We start from the raw sequence: 16,182 nt of genomic DNA, 5'->3' as shown, positions 1-16,182 counted from the left end.
TTGCAATGAAGGTGATGATGGTGATGGAGGAGATTAATGAGCGGCAAAGGGTTAAAAATTGAAGCCAAGAAGTAAAATGCTTTTCGCTAGAGAGGTTCATGGAGGAAATCTCCAGCTGTGGAAAGGGTTAAAGCAAAAGCTTCTCTGCAGCACCTTATTAAAAAAAATAGAGAGTGGAAAAGTCAAGAGTGGAGATTCGGATGGTGGCCGGGACATGCTTATGTAACTCTTCACCAGGACAGGTCTTCATGTGCCATTTGTCACTGAGGGAGACTGGCTCTGGGAAAGGAAACCTCGAAATGAATTCCCCTCCCCCTCCCTCGGCTTCCCTTTTCCGGGGAGCGGCAACGAGGTGAGTGCACTTGTTTCCCAGGCGGTCCAAGGGTCCAGGTTTTGCGCACCCTGCTCTCTGGTCCCTGAAGCGAATTCCTGCTCCTGGAGCAGCGCCTGGGATGTGCGCCCGGTAGCAGGGCGGCTGAGAGGAAAGCACATGGTGGAGGCCCCCTTGCCAGAGCGTCTGCCCATCTCCTGCCCCACAGCCCTTCCAGCTGATCTGCTTAAAGTGGAGGAAGGTGGCTCCGACTCCAGCTGACTCTGCAGCTCAGCCCAGAGAGCTAAAGCGGAGCCACACATTTGGGATTTGAGGTTTGGGGTTTGCGCTGAGCAGTGGACGCCAAGACCTCCCTCCCTCTCCCCTTCCTCCCTCCCTCCCCCCTCCCTCCCTCTCCCCTTCCTTCTTCCCTCCCCGCCTCCCTCCCTCCTTCTTTCCTTCCTCCATCTTTCAGCAGATTCATGATGGTGTGCTGTGCTCAGCTGCACGGACACTGGAGCCGGCTGCCTGCGTTTGCATCCTGGCTCCACCACTGTGTTAGGCAAAGTTCTCCAGAGAAATAGAACCAATGGGTGTGTATTATATGTAGAGAAAGATTCATCGTAAGGAATTGGCTCATGTGGTTATGGAGACTGACAAGCTGCAAGATCTGTGGGGTGAGTCCGAAAGCAGGAGCCCCAGGAAGGGCCAAAAGGCAGGAAGGCTGAAGTGGGGTCCAGTGAGCCCTGAGGATGGGGTACATGAGCTTGTCGATCCCACCTCCACCCCACTAGATCTGAAGGTAGGAGAAAGCCAATGTCCCAATTCAAAAGCAAGCAGACAGGAGAAATTCTCTCTTACTCGGGAGAGGGTCAGCCTTTTTGTTCTATTTAGACCTTCAACTGATTGCATGAGGCCCACCCACATTAGGGAGGGCAATCTGCTTCATTCATTCCACTAATTAATTTTGTTAATTTATTTTATTGAAGTATAGTTGATTTAAAATATTGTATTAATTTCTTCTGTATCCCACTAATTTAAATGTTAATCTCATCCAAAAATACTCTCACAGATACACCCAGAATAATGTTTGTCCAAATATCTGGGTACCCTATGGCCTATTCAAGTTGACATACAAAATTAACCATCATGGCCACTTTCTAGCCGGGGCACTACGGCAGGTTGAATCTCTCTGTCCCTCAGTTTTCTCACATGCTATAATGGACATAATAATAATCCCCTTGTAAGGTCACAATGAGGAGTTATGACCTAAGGTAGGTCAAGTCTTAGAAGACTGCCTGCCATGTAGGCCCCATAGATATTCTGTCTTATCATCACACACTAAGCAATTTGTATGGATTTTCATATTTAATCCTTAAAATAACTTTGCAAGGTACTTTTTTTTTTTTTTTAATCCTCACGTATGGAGACTTGGAGGGTAAAAATGGCTGGTCCCACAGTGGGCCAGAAGGTGGCGCTGGAATTTGAACCCAGGTCTTTCTGACCTCAGAACCCATGTCCAAGCCAGTCCCCTCTTCTCCACTGCCACACGAATGCACTGGTCCCTGCCTCACAGCTGATAGCCTGGTGGAGGATGGGCATGCAAACAGGAAGCTGTGTTCACATAAATGGGACCGCATACTTTAAGGCTCCTGGTGCCTTTCAGGGCACATGTCACAGGTTGGGTTCTCCTGGAAGCAGAGGCTGAGACAGTCATGGGGTGGAAAAGGCTTTGTGAGCAGGTAAGAGCTGAGCCAGGAAAAGGGATGAAGCAGGATGGGGCAGGGGGAGCCATGGGATCAGGAGGCAGGCTGACCCAGACTCCACCGGCCCAGCAGGGACCTCCTGAGGGAGGGCTGTGTGGGGCAGAAGTGGCCAGGCCCTGGTACCCGTCCGTGCTCATTCACTGGCCAAGGGCCACCCCAGAAGAATGTGACCTTGCTCAAAAGCTTGGGTTAAAAGGTCCATCAGTCGGTGCATGAATAAACAAAATCTGGTCTATCCATACCCTGGGACACCATTTGGCCATAAAAGGGAAGGAAGTTCTGATACATGCCACAATGGGGATGAACCTTCAAAACATTAGGCTAAATAAAGGATGCCCGGCACGTAGGGCCAAGTGGATATTCTATGTTGTTATTATGCATTAAGCACTTTATATGCATTATTATGTTTAACTTTTAAAATGACTTTGTGAGGTCCTCTTTTTTTTTTCCTTAATTTTCCTAAACGGAGACTTGGAGGGCCACGCATTGTGTGATTCCATTTGTATGACGTGTCCAGATGAGGCAGATCCACAGAGACAGAAAGCAGACTGGCAGTTGCCAGGGGCTGGGAGCTGGGGGGTGGGGACAGCCTTCTCAGGGGTACAGGGTTTCCTTTGGAGGTGATGAGGATCTCCCAAACTTATATCGCGTTGATGGTTGCACACGCTGTAAATACGCTAAAAAGAACTGCACTGTATACTTTTAGGGGGGTGAATTATATCTCAGTAGCTATGTTTAAAAACAAAAAAAAAGAACATAGGGTTCAAGTCCCTGGAAGATATTTACAGCTGGAGGCTGTCAGCTGACCCTGCCCCTTACAGCTGAGACACAAATTCTTTCTTGAAGCGGTGGATCCGACGGAGCGTCCACCTGTCGGCCAGACCACGGGGCACTGACAGAATGTTCACCAGCCCAGTCGTCCTTTCGGGACTGAACTGGTGTCCACGCCGGCATGCGTCACGGTTGGCCAGCGTTGATCTGTGTTCCCACTGTCAGGAGGGACCCCAAGGCAGCCAGGTGCTGGTGTGGCTGCAGGTGCTTGAGCGCAAGATAGAAGGTGCAGCGTGGCTTCTGGCCAGTGCACAGGGAAGACGGGTTTCCAGGAACACACAGGAACTTCTCACACAGAAGAAGACCAGCTGGGTGGTGAGCCAGGCCCCCTCAAACACAGACACGGAGCTGAAGGACGACCAAGGGAAAGGCAGTGATGAGTGTAGGTGCCCAGTGGCCCCTGAGAGCCGTTTTGGCCCCGCCCAGGTGATTGCCCTGCACTGATGGCTGACTTGCTGACCTTGTGTGGGCACGAGAGATGCGGGGAGAGGGCAGTGTTGCCAGAGTTCGGACACCGGGCCTGCCTGGACCCGGGGAAAGCCAGAATTTTTAGAGTCCTCCTGTGTCCAGTCTGAGAGCCACTGGTATAGCTGGCGCCCCGAGTTGGCAGAGACTGGCTAGTCCTGGAGTGTAGCTCTAGCTTGCTTTCCACTTGTCCACTGTCATTTTTTTTGCCTTAAGCTCATCTGCCTTTCTCTTTGGGAAAAGTTTGCAGAACTTTCTGACTTCCAATGATGTGCATTTCATGATCGTCTAGGAAGTGTCTGGGTGGCCGTGTGCAGAGGAATTATTCTCTTTCTTCCCAGTGGTGATGGAGGCAGAAATGTTTCAAGGACTCTCAGATGGAGACGGATTATGCAGGAATTTGAACCTGGGGTCATTCTCCTTACACCGGACTGGGGCACTTTGCACAGCGCGTGCTGAACCGCCAGGCGTGCTCGTTAATTTCCCAGTTAATGACAGTCGTGGAGACTGTTCTTCCTGCCCCTGGAGAGATTTTAGAGGTGGGCCGTGTAGATTTGCCACTATCAATTATGCACAGTTTTAAACAAGAAATGGCCAGTGGGAGCCTTGTTTTCTGAAGGAGCGGGGAGCCGGCGGGGAGGGGACCCTGCAGCGGCTACCTGAGGGCAGGAGGCATGCTGCACAGGGGTTTAAAATGAGGTTGAGACGTTTGGCCTTTTCTTTTCAAATTGTACTCTTGTCAGAGTAAAAAAGATACATAGTAAAAAATTTAAAACTGTGGCCGGGGACTTTTCCGGTCTCCAGGGAGGCCTTGCATCCAAACCCTGTCCAGCATCGCATTCTGTGCCGGGAATCAGCCTGCACCTGTGGCTGGGTGGACCCGGGGGCCGATCCCAGAGAGCTGACGGGGCCGTCCCTGTGAGATGGAATAGGGCCTTGCCTGGCATCACAGCTGGTTCCCTCACGTGCTAATCCACTCATTCGCTGCACGTTTATTCAGCCCTCCCCACATCCCCGCACGAAGGTTGCAGCACAGACAAGGCAGCCCAGCCCCTGTCCTCAGACAGCTCCTCCCACGGTGTACTCAGAGGTGTGGAGCCTTCTGCAGCTGACCCAGTTCTTATTTTTTGTTTTTTTGATAGTCTGTGCATAATTCACTTGTTCCCTCGAACCACTCTCTCCCAAGTCCTACCATCCTCAGCTCCATTCATCTTTCATTCCCATTAGAGTCCTCTAACAGCTTGCCCATCCCTCACTGCCGTCCCCAAATGCAGTCACCTCTAGACACGATGCGGCCTCTCCCTGCCCTTGGACTAGGCGGAGACCTTGTCCTGACGCGTCCATAACAATGGTTACTCCTGCTTTGTGCTATCCAACGGCCCCACTTGTTGCAGTCATGTGAGGACTATTTTGCAATAGCTTTGATGTTGCCTCACCTCTCTGATGTGTCGGGGCACACGTTTTAAAGGTGAGCAGACCATTCTACTGTACAGTGTCACTTTGCCTTCTTTCTTGGTGGCTCTCCTTTCTCTCTGTTTCCTCGCTTCAGTGGCAGTCATGGCAAAGTTCCCCTTTGAGAGAAGACCCCTTGATTATATCAAAGCTTGAGAGCCACTGCTGCCTACGCTCCAGCCCCGAAAAAGGGCTCCGCGTGGCAGAGGCCGAGTCTTGGTTTAAAGCGTGGGTAATTCCGCTGCCTTCCTTCCGGGCTTTGAAGGAACTGGGGAAGGAGGAGTCGTTTGAGCCTTTTTCAGGAAACTGTTTTCCTGGACCAGACTTTCCCAATTTGAATATCAAATTTGGAAACACAAGGTACTAAGGGATCTATTTGTGCGTCCTCCTTTATGTCATTAGTTGTGCGTGTAATTCACATTTGTATGTACTCTGGTTGCAAATCCTTTATCAGGTATAGACTTCATAGTTATTTTCTCCCAGTCTATGGCATCTCTTTCATTTTCTTAAGGTCTTCTGAAGAGCAGAAGTCTTTAATTTTTAGATTTCTAATGAAATCTAATTTATCAATTTAAAAATCTATGTGTCATGATTTTGGTGTCATATGTAGGAACTCTTTAACCCAAAGTCACAGAGATTTTCTTCCAGAAGTTTAATTGTTTCAGGTTTCTATTTAGGTTCGTGATCCATTTTGATTTAAATTTTGTGTATGGTGTGAGGTATGGGTCAAGATTATTATTATTATTATCATTATTTGCATATGGACGTCTAATTATTCCAGCAACACTGGGTGAAAAAACCATCTTTCTCCATTGAATTGTGTTGGTAGCTTTGTTGAAAAGCGATTGGTCATATTTGTATGAGTCAACTTCCAGACTCTTTAATCCATTGTGTCTAGCCTTTCACTAACACTCATACTGTCTTGACTACTGTGGCTTTGTAGTAAGCCTTGAAATCAATTTGCTCCGCTTTTTCAACGTGTTTTAGTGATTCTAATTCTTTTCCAGAAAAACGCTCCATATAAATTTGAGAATTAACTTGTGTGGAATTTTCAAAACACTTTCTTGTAATTTTGATTAGAATTGCATTGAATCTGCAGATCTAGTAGGATTGACATTTTAACACTATTGAGTCTCTGAGTCCATGAACATGGTATAGCTCCCCATATGTATTTAAGTCTTTGGTTTCTTTCACCAGTGTTTTGTAATTTTCATCAACAGATCTTATACATATTTTGTTAGCTTTATACCTAAGTATTTCATTTTTATATTATAGTAAATGGTACTTTAAAATTTCCGTTTCCAGTTGTTTATTGCTAGTGTCTTGAAAAGTTGGTTTATATTTTGTTTATTGGTTTTGTAGTCTGTGAATTCACTAAACGTACTTATTAGTTATAGTGACCTTTTTGATGATTCTTTGGGGCTTTGAATTAGATGATCGTGTCATCTGCAAATAACATAGTTTTATTTCTTCCCTTTCCATTTGTATGCTTGCTATTTCCTTTTCTCGATATATTGCACTATCCAGGACTTCCAGTAAGATGTTGAATAGGAGTTGTGAAAATGGACGTCCTTGCTGTGTTCCCAATCTTAAGGGGAAAGCATTCAGTCTTTTATTTATTATTTTTCAAATTATTTATTTATTTATTTATTTATTTTGGCTGTGTTGGGTCTTTGTTTCTATGCGTGGGTTTTCTCTAGTTGCAGCGAGTGGGGGCCACTCTTCATCGTGGTGCGCGGGCCTCTCACTGTCGCGACCTCTCTTGTTGTGGAGCACGAGCTCCAGATGCGCAGGCTCAGTAGTTGTGGCTCACGGGCCTAGTTGCTCCGCGGCATGTGGGATCTTCCCAGACCAGGGCTCAAACCCCTGTCAAACCCGTGGATTCTCAACCACTGCGCCACCAGAGAAACCCAGCATTCAGTCTTGATGTTAGCTGTAGTTTTTTGGTAAATACCTTTTATTAGACTGAGGAGGAAGTTACCTTCTATTTCTAGTTTGCTTAGAATATTTATCAGGAATTGATATAAAATTGTGTTAAATGCTTTCCTACATCTATTGAGATGATTATACAGTTTTCTTCTTTAGTCTAATAATATGGTTATATTGATTGATTTTCAAATATCGAGTCAGATTTTCATTACTAGGTTAAACCCCATTTATTGTAATGTATTATTCTTTTTATGTATTGCTGGGTTCAATTTGCTAATATGTTATTGAGTATTTTTGCATCTGTATTCATGAGGGATATTGGTCTATAGTTTTCTTGTAGTGTCCTTGTCTGGTTTTTGGTATCAGGGAAAGGCAGCCTAATTAATTAAGTTCTATTCTTTCCTTTTCTATTTTCTGAGTATGTATAGCATTGGCCTTATAATTAGTATGGAATTAGTACCATTATAGGTTCATATTTTCTGGTCCATCCATTTATTTGTATACATATGCATATTAAGAACCTCATTAAATTGTAAACTTATTCAAGGCTAGAAATCCACCCCTCCTCCTACCTTCATCATAATGTCTATTAACCACACCGTTGTGCTTATTTTTTATTGTGAGAAAATATGCATAACATAAAATTTAATATTTTAACCTTTTTTTTTGGCCATGCATACAGCATGTAAACTCTTAGTTCCCCGATCAGGGATCGAACCCATGCACCCCTGCAGTGGAAGCCTGGAGTCTTAACCACTGAACCATCAGGGGAGTCCCCTATTTTAAGTACCTTTAAGTGTACAGTTCAGTGGTACTAAGTACATTCTCCTTGTGCAACTGTCACCACCATGCATCTCCAGCACTTTTCCATCTTCCCAAACTGAAACTCCATCTCCACTAAACAACAACTCCAAATTTCCCCTCCCCCCAGCCCCTGGCTCCCACCATTCTTTTTGTTTTTTGGCCGAGCTGCTTGGCTTTGCGGGATCTTAGTTTCCTCACCAGGGATCGTACCCGGGTCCCCTGCAGTGAAAGCGCTGAGTCCTAACCACTGGACCATCAGGAAATTCCCCCACCATTCTGCTTTCTGCCTTTATGAATTTGACTAATCTAGGTACCTCATATAAATGCCATTATATAATACTTACCCTTCTGTGTCTGATTATTTCACTTAGTGTAATGTCTTCAAGGTTCATCCACGTTGTAGCAGGTGTCAGGATTTCATTCCTTTCTAAGGCTGAATGATATTCCATTGTGAGTGTATGTCACGTTTTGTTTATCCAGTCATCCATTGTTGGACGTTTGGGTTATTTCTGCCTTTTGGCTGTTGTGAATAGTGCTGCCGTGAACTTGGGTGTGCAAATGTCTGCTCCAATTTCTGCTTTCCCTTATGGGGGCATATATCAGAGGTGGAATAGCTGGATCACTTGTTGAACCATCTTACATTCCCACCAGCAATGCACAAGTGTTCCACTTTCTCCACAATCTCACCCGCCAACACTTGTTATTTGCTGTTTTTTAAAGTATTTATTTATTTGGCTGCGCCGGGTCTTAGTTTGCGGCACGCGGGACCTTCGTTGGCGCGTGCGGGATCTAGTTCCCTGACCAGGGATCGAACCCAGGCCCCCTGCCTCGGGAGCACGGTGTCTTAACCACTGGACCACCCAGGGAAGTCCCTTTGCTGTTTTTTTGATAATAACCACCCTGCTGTGTGTGACGTGGTATCTCATTGTAGTTACATCATGGTGCTTTGTATGGAGTTTTGCACGGAGTAGAGACTTATTGGTTGAGATCAAGAGGCTAATAAGGGCAGACCCCTGCCTCTGGACAGAACGGGACATCATATTTATTTAAAGCCAGTTCTTAGATGTCATATCTCTCAATTTATCAAATCTATCCATGGGTCCAGAGAAAATTCTATCCCTCTGTCCCCAGTGAGTTTAGCTCCGGAGCAGGGGGTAAGCTTCAAGGCCTTTGAGGAAGAGGCTTCCTTTGCTCCCCAGACAGAGCCCCAGGCAGTATGATCAGAGGGGTCATAATGGGGGCGGGTCAGGAGATCCCCGCTGTCATTCACTGTCTGTCATCAGTGCCCTGGGTGACAGTGTGTGAGCCCTCGCCTCTCTGGGACTCAGTTTCCCCATCTTGTACACGGAGCGATTGAATCAGAGCAGTGGTTCTCAAAGTTGGCTGCATACAACAATCACTTGGGGAGCTTTTAAAAATCTCCACTCCCAGGCCTCCCCTTGGGCCAATTATAGCAGAATCCCTACGGGTGGGGCCCAGGCCTCAGTATTCTCAAAGCTCCCCTTCCGGTTCCAAGGTTTGGCCAAGGTGAGACCTGGGATAACAGCCATGCTTCCCATACCTGCCTGAGCAGGAGGATCACCTGAGCTGCTGACTTACAAATACAGGTCTCGCAGCCCCTCCCGTGGAGGTTTCGTCTTGGTAGCTCTGGGAGGGCTGCCTGGAATGTTTTGTTTTGTTTTGTTTTTTAATAACTATTTTTTGAAGAATAGACGATTTACAATCGTGTGTTAGTCTCAGGTCGGAATCTGTGTTTTAGACAAGCCCTCCAGATGGTCCCCAACACCAGGCAGATCTGGGAGACACGGGATCAGAGCGGCACTTCTGCAGCCTCGATGTGCACACACATCCCTCTAGACTCTGATTCAGTGGGTGGGTGGTGGGGCTGGTACTTTTGCTGCTGGTCCAGGAGCGAGGAGTGAGGGATTAGAGGTACCTTCCAGCTCCCTCCTGAGGCAGCCACCAGCCTGAAATTCTGCAAACCCCAAGGCAGGCGTAGCTCCCTGCCCCGGTGAACCCAAGCACATATGCCAGGGGTGTCTCTGCCCGGTGCGCCCTGCTTTGAATATTCTTTGCTTTCACATTCTGTCTTTCCTAGCTGTTATTGTAAATGATACCCAAAACCGGCAGGTGGGGCACGCACAGGGCAGCAGAGCCGAGTGGGCTCCCCGCTCTCCCCGCCACCTGGCTGTGGCACCAGGTCGCCGTGAGCCTGGCTAATCAGAAGCTTCCAGCGTGGAAGCACAGCTCCTCCCCAGCGAGGCTTTTCCCAGCGACGTGTTTCAAGTACCAATTTGGTGTCCTTTGCGCTTCTGATCTCGCCAGCCTTTCACAAGCCATTCCCTTGAATGACGACAAGCGATCTTGATATGCTGGGTTAAAAATCTTTCAACGGGGGCTCCTTTGTTTATGAAGTAGCATCCATTATCACGGATTTCCAAACTGGCTCCCTTTCTACTGGCGTCGGCATCCGGAGCGGCACCGTCAGCCGCCAGCTGCGGTGACAGCCACGTTTTGGTGTTGCTGTTGGGCTTCTCAAGTTCTGGGGGTGCGGGGGGGGGGCAGGCATGTTTGGAGTGTAAGAGATGAAAGCACATTGAAACATCTGTGCTCCGGTGTTCAGACGCTCCTGATCTCGCATGTTTTATTTGGGGGCTGTTATTTCGAGGCACGTGGGGAATGGAGATCGTTGTCGAGAATGCGCGCGGGGGAAGAGGTGGGTTTTCATGGCTCCCGCCCACACCCCAGGCTGTGCTCACTTCGTGGAAGGGAGGCTGCAGCTTTCATCAGCTACCAGCGAGGGGCTTCTTGGCAACTGGGCAGAAGTGAACCTCAGCAAACGGTGTGGGCAGAAAGAGAGAACGAGAAGAAAGTCAGTGGGAGACGCTAGTCTTTTTTAAAATTTTTGGCTGCGTTGGGTCTTCGTTGCTGCACAACGGCTTTCTCTAGTTGCGGCCAGCGGGGGCTTCTCATTGCAGTGGCCTCTCTTGTTGCAGAGCACGGGCTGTAGGCGCGCGGGCTTCAGTAGCTGTGGCTCGCAGGCTTCAGAGCGCAGGCTCAGTAGTTGTGGCGCACGGGCTTAGTTGCTCCACGGCATGTGGGATCTTCCCGGCCCAGGGCTTGAACCCATGTCCCCTGCATTGGCAGGCGGATTCTTAACCACTGCGCCACCAGGGAAGCCCGGGAGATGCTGGTCTTGAAGGAGAGCATTTGGCTCATGTTTGACTCTTTTTTTTTTTTTTAATTTACACATTTTCCAGAAGCAGGTGTGGAGAGACTAGATGTAGTAGATGGCCTTTGGATAACCATTGCAGGAAACCCAGCTCAAACTGGTTTATGCAAAAGAGATTTATGTATTCATGTCGGGGAAACATTGAGGGGCGTTTGGCTTCAGGTACAGCTTGGTCCAGGGCCCCAAACAGTGTCTCTCACCATCTCTCTGCTCTCTCGGGGTGGGCTTTATTCTCAGGTAGGCTGTCTCTGGGTGCAGGCCCCAGGCAACCCCAGGCTCCCGTGCCAACAGCTTAGCAGCCCCAGAAAAAGTGAAGCTCCTTTCTCTCTGGCAAGCCTTGGGGCAGCCTCTCATTGGCCTGGCTTCGATCAGTCTGCACCCTGACCCAACTTCTGTGGCCAGGAGGAGCTGGCACTCAAATTGGCCACACCTGGGCCTCCCTCATGCCCAGCCCCACAGCCCGGGGATGAGATAACTCCAAACAAGTCATAGGGATAAGTGGGCATCGGGGTGGCTCCCCAGAGGGGCTCAGGAAAATCGCCAGGAAGCAGTGTGAAGACAGAGTGCGGCATCTGGGGCGGCCCAGCTCTGCCACCTCCTCACGTCGGCTGTGGCCACATCCTTCATTGCCCTGTGAAACTCAGACCGGTGACACCTAACCCTTTTTAAGAACCAGGACCCTTTTGAGAATCTGTTGTGAAACATGGATCTATCCCTTCCCAAAAATCACACGTACTCCATAGTTTGTGTGTAATTTCCAGGGGTCACAGGACCTTCAAGAGTGCCTGGCCCAGGTGTTCTCCAAGGCAGCGGATTCCAGGCACTGGGTGGTGGGGAGGGGGGAATACTGGGCGCCCTCCAATGTCTGCTGAATCAGCATTTCTGGGCCAGGGTGTTGGCATGCAGCAGAGTCACCGTCTCCCAAGGGGCTTCTGATGCACCTGTTCCCCGGGAATTAGGGAAATGCTGACCCCTTCCAACCCCGGTATTTAGCATCATTCTCAACTCTACCAGTTGGTTGAGTTCTTTGGCTGGGATGGAGGAAAGTCGGTCAGGAGGCAGAGAGAGTATTTAAATAGAGCACTAGAATGGTGTGCCACCTGTTCACTTATTCCTTCCTTTCCTGAGTGCTTCCCGGGTGTCAGGACACTGGCTGGGGGCTGGTCATGGCTCTGGCCCTAGGGGTGGCACCTGGGCCCAAGAGGCTGGACCAGGGCCCATGGGGACCAATGTGCCACTGGACCCACTAAAGCTTGGCCTCTTGGCGGCCTGATCAACACACCTGGTGAATTCCTGGGATGCCGGTGAAGGCTTCTTGTTCACTAACTTAGGAGGAGACAGAGGATCCGCCCTGAAAAGACTCCCACCCAACTGTGAAGGCGGGAAATCGCCGAGTACGTTTCTCTTACACTTAGAGGTGCTTTTCGCCTGAATTTACTTACTCGGAAGTGACATGAACAAGGTGTTGGGTGCACAGTGAGGCTGTCACCGCTACCGCTGTCACGGATGTCGTCCCCAGTGGAAGTTGCATCGGTCATGGGACGCTGATGTCCGAGATGACAACTCTGTTAAATGTCCTGTCTCAGTCCCATACGATGGGCTGGTAAACACAGGGCCTCACTGCAGAGCCTGGCACACGACAGGCAGTCAATAAACATAGGCATGAATTAATTAGAGTAATGAATAAACAGTAAGTGAGCCATAGAATATTCCAGAACTTATTTTTTAAAAACAAACTGAGGGCTTCCCTGGTGGCGCAGTGGTTGAGAGTCCGCCTGCCGATGCAGGGGACGCGGGTTCGTGCCCCGGTCCGGGAAGATCCCATATGCTGCGGAGCGGCTGGGCCCATGAGCCATGGCCGCTGAGCCTGCACGTCCGGAGCCTGTGCTCCGCAACGGGAGAGGCCACAACAGTGAGAGGCCCGCGTACCAAAAAAAAAAAAACAAAACAAACAAACTGAGATGGTTTGATGCCAGAAGACAGGCCCTGGATTAGATCTGTGGGGAAGAGCTAGAACACTTGGTCCTTCACCCCGACCCGCTTCCCCCAGCCGGACCCCAGCCAGAGCGCTGGCACCTCCCACCGGTTCCATTTGCCTCCCGACTGACACGGGGCGGTAATGCTTTGCGGTAGGGCCTGTCCTACACAGAGTGAGATGCTGAGCAGTACCCCTGGCCTCCACCCACTAGATGCCAGTAGCACTCCCCCCGCCCCCCGTTGTGACAGCCACAAACATGTTGCCAAATAGCTTCTCAGGGCAACATCGGCCCTGATTGAGAGCCTCTCTCCTCAGGTTTTATATAAAGAAAGGCTTCCCAAGGACAGATATCGTATTGTATCTCTTGTATGTGGAATCTAAAAAAAATGGTACAAATGAACTTATTTACAAAACAGAAATAGAGTCACAGATGTAGGAAACAAACTGATGGTTACCAAGGGGGGAAGGAGAGGTGGGATGAATTGGGAGATTGGGACTGACATGTACACACTACTCTATATAAAATAAATAATTAATAAGGACCTACTGCATAGCACAGGGAACCCTTCTCAATACTCTGTAATGACCTATATGGGAAAAGAATCTAAAAAAGAATAGATATATGTATAACGGATTGATTTTGCTGCACAGCAGAAAGTAACACAACACTGTAAATCAACTATACTCCAATAAAAGTTTTAAAAGGAGGGCTTCCCTGGTGGCGCAGTGGTTGAGAGTCCGCCTGCCAATGCAGGGGACGCGGGTTCGTGCCCCGGTCTGGGAGGATCCCACGTGCTGCAGAGCAGCTGGGCCCGTGAGCCATGGCCGCTGAGCCTGCGCGTCCGGAGCCTGTGCTCCGCAACAGGAGAGGCCGCAACAGTGAGAGGCCCGCGTACTGCAAAAAATAAAAATAAAAAAGTAAAAAGAAAGAGAGACTTCCACCGCCAAAGAGGGAAGGGATTAAACCATTTGAACTAGGGGTTCAGGAGATGGATTCTCAGGCAGGCCCAGTCGGAGTCCTGAGTTATCAGAAGTGAGAGCTGTGTCTTTTCTGCTGGGACTGTTGATTTTGAGGGTCCTGCTCCCTTGGGTCCAGGACTCTTCTGTGAAAGAGAAAGTGAGGAAGCCCTGCACTAAGCTTGTCACATGCTTCTTTTCCTTACATCTTCAACACCAGCAACTATCACTACACCCATTTTGCTGGTGAGGAAACTGAGTCTGACAGGGTTTGTGTTAGTGGCCCAAGGTCGCCTAGCAGGTCCATGGTGGAGGTGAGATTCTAACCCAAGTCTGTGTGACTCCAGAGAACACGCTGTCCTGCCACAAGGATGGCGCATCTGCTCCCCGAAGCTCACCTGAGTGATTGCCCCCCCCCCATAGAGTCTCCCCTACCCCCGGAAGTGATGGGCGCTGGGCACCGTCCCTGAATCAGGGTGCGGAGAGCTTCCTCGGCAGGGAGGCCGCGCCTGCAGCTGACCATGGTGCTTGTTCTTCCTCGTAGGGTGTTTTTCCTGAATGTGCCATTCGATTCCATCATTGAGCGGCTGACCCTGAGAAGAACCGACCCTGTCACAGGAGAAAGGTTTGTGCCAGGCTCCACGCCCCGCCAGGGACCCCCTCTCCCCATGTAGCTGACCGATGTTTCCAGGGATGACGCCAGTGACGACTGACAGAAGACTCTAGAAAGGGGGTTCCCCCAGCTATAGCTCCTCTGCGCTTCCTGTCGGCCCCTCTTTTCCTGGAAGAGCAGCAAGAAAATTAATGTCCGGGGCTCCACAGCAGTTGTTGAAATGTTCGCCGGCTCTGTCCTGGGCTCAGCGGGTGAAATGGCGCTCCAGGCCTCTGCTGTGACCACAGTACATCCCAGATGTGGTTGCTGTTCAGACGCGGCCCCTCGGGAACCAGTTCACCTTCGAGCCCTCCCACAGCTACGGGGGTAAATCCTGAGTTCTATTCCACATCTGACCAAGTACAATCACCGTGTTAGTGCTGAAATCCAATGTATAGTCTCTGCGATTGCAAAGAGGTAGACGCTTCCATCTTCCCAGTAATCAAGGCCCTGTTTCTCGGTCACCAGACCACGTTTCTCAGTAGGGAGTGAGGAGGGGCTCGAAGGAAATACCAGGATTTTCCTGAACTATAGGTCTGATCTGTCGCCTTGCTGCTGGGGGACATCCTTTCACTGACCTGTGTCAAGTACCATGACCTTCACGCGGCCATGCCCCTGGGGTCGCTCCAGCAGTGACGGTGGTACTTCCCGTCATCTCTGCTCACACTTGGTGTTATAATGTCCCATCCCCCATTGGACTCCATAAAGCCAGAGGCAACTGCCTTGCCTGCCACTGCGTCGTCAATAGCAAACGTGTGCCAGGCGTCCACGGCAGCGGATAAATATCGTTTGGAATGAAGAAGAGAAGAAAGAAGGAAGGAAGGGAATGAAAGAAAGAGGCATTCGGTCCTCGGTATATTACTATGTTCTGTCCTATTACTGATCTGCATTTTTCTCTCCTGGGCAGGGCCTGGGCTTTGGGTCTGTCTGCGGCTCCCGGACCCAGCTGAGGGTGTGCACACAGCTGGTGCAGAGTAAATGTTTGGTGGCGGCGGTGATGGTGACCAGCTTGCTCGGCCGTAGGACAGAGGGCCCCTTTCTGCCCTGTCCTCTGAGCTGGACCAGGGGTCACCTGCTTCCCCTCCTCTCGCAGGTACCACCTCATGTACAAGCCACCTCCGACCATGGAAATCCAGGCCCGCCTCCTGCAGAGCCCAAAGGATTCTGAAGAGCAGATCAGGCTCAGAATGGAGCAGTTCTACAGGAATTCCGCTGAGCTGCAGGAGTTCTATGGGCAGGCCATCACCCTCAACGGGGACCAGGACCCGTACACGGTCTTTGAATACATAGAGAGTGGGATCATTAATCCCCTGCCCAAGAAAGTTCCCTGATGGCTTAAGAGCAAAGGAACATCCCCCAGGGGAACAAAGTGAATCCTTCTCCCCCGACCTTCTGGAAACTCAGCCAATAAAGAGTGCGGAGTGCAGTCTCGTGTGTCCTGACGGTGAGGCGGCCGGAAGGTTGCCTCGTTTGGGGGTCTGGGAGCACAGGACAGGCAAAGTCCCGGAGAGCAGTCAAGCAGAGCGCTGCGGACCGGGTCAGACCTGGGATGCGTCGTGGCTCCAGCATCAATGTGCTGTGCACCCCGGGGTTGTCACCCGATCCTCGGAGCCCCTCGTTTCTCACAACTAAAACGGGGTAATAACAGTCCCTGCCTCACGGGGCTGCTTTGGGACTAAACGGGATGATGGTGGTGAAGCGCTCAGCACGGAGCCTGGCACATGCTGTGCTCTCAGGAAATGCAGTTTACCGAAGCCGCTGTCTCTAGAGCAGCCTGTCCTGTAGAACTCTCTGGAATGAGGGCCA

The 16,182-nt window shown here is 49.9% G+C and overlaps 1 protein-coding gene across 3 annotated transcripts in view; it reads left to right on the top strand.

Moving 5' to 3' along the window:
- The window catches only part of AK8 (adenylate kinase 8), a 128,424-nt gene extending 112,622 nt beyond the window's left edge, over positions 1-15,802 (top strand). For all 3 annotated transcript variants that reach the window (XM_033426878.2, XM_004269067.2, XM_033426879.2), the window contains 2 exons: positions 14,269-14,349; positions 15,470-15,802. In XM_033426878.2, coding sequence (XP_033282769.2) covers positions 14,269-14,349; positions 15,470-15,707 — 319 coding nt within the window. In that variant the 3' untranslated portion in view covers positions 15,708-15,802. The remainder of the gene's footprint in view (positions 1-14,268; positions 14,350-15,469) is intronic.
- The last annotated feature ends 380 nt before the right edge of the window (positions 15,803-16,182 follow it).

Source organism: Orcinus orca, chromosome 6 (assembly GCF_937001465.1).
Source record: "Orcinus orca chromosome 6, mOrcOrc1.1, whole genome shotgun sequence".
Classification (NCBI taxonomy): Eukaryota; Metazoa; Chordata; class Mammalia; order Artiodactyla; family Delphinidae; genus Orcinus; species Orcinus orca.
Note: the sequence above shows the minus strand (reverse complement) of the source record. Positions and strands in the feature narration are given on the sequence as shown.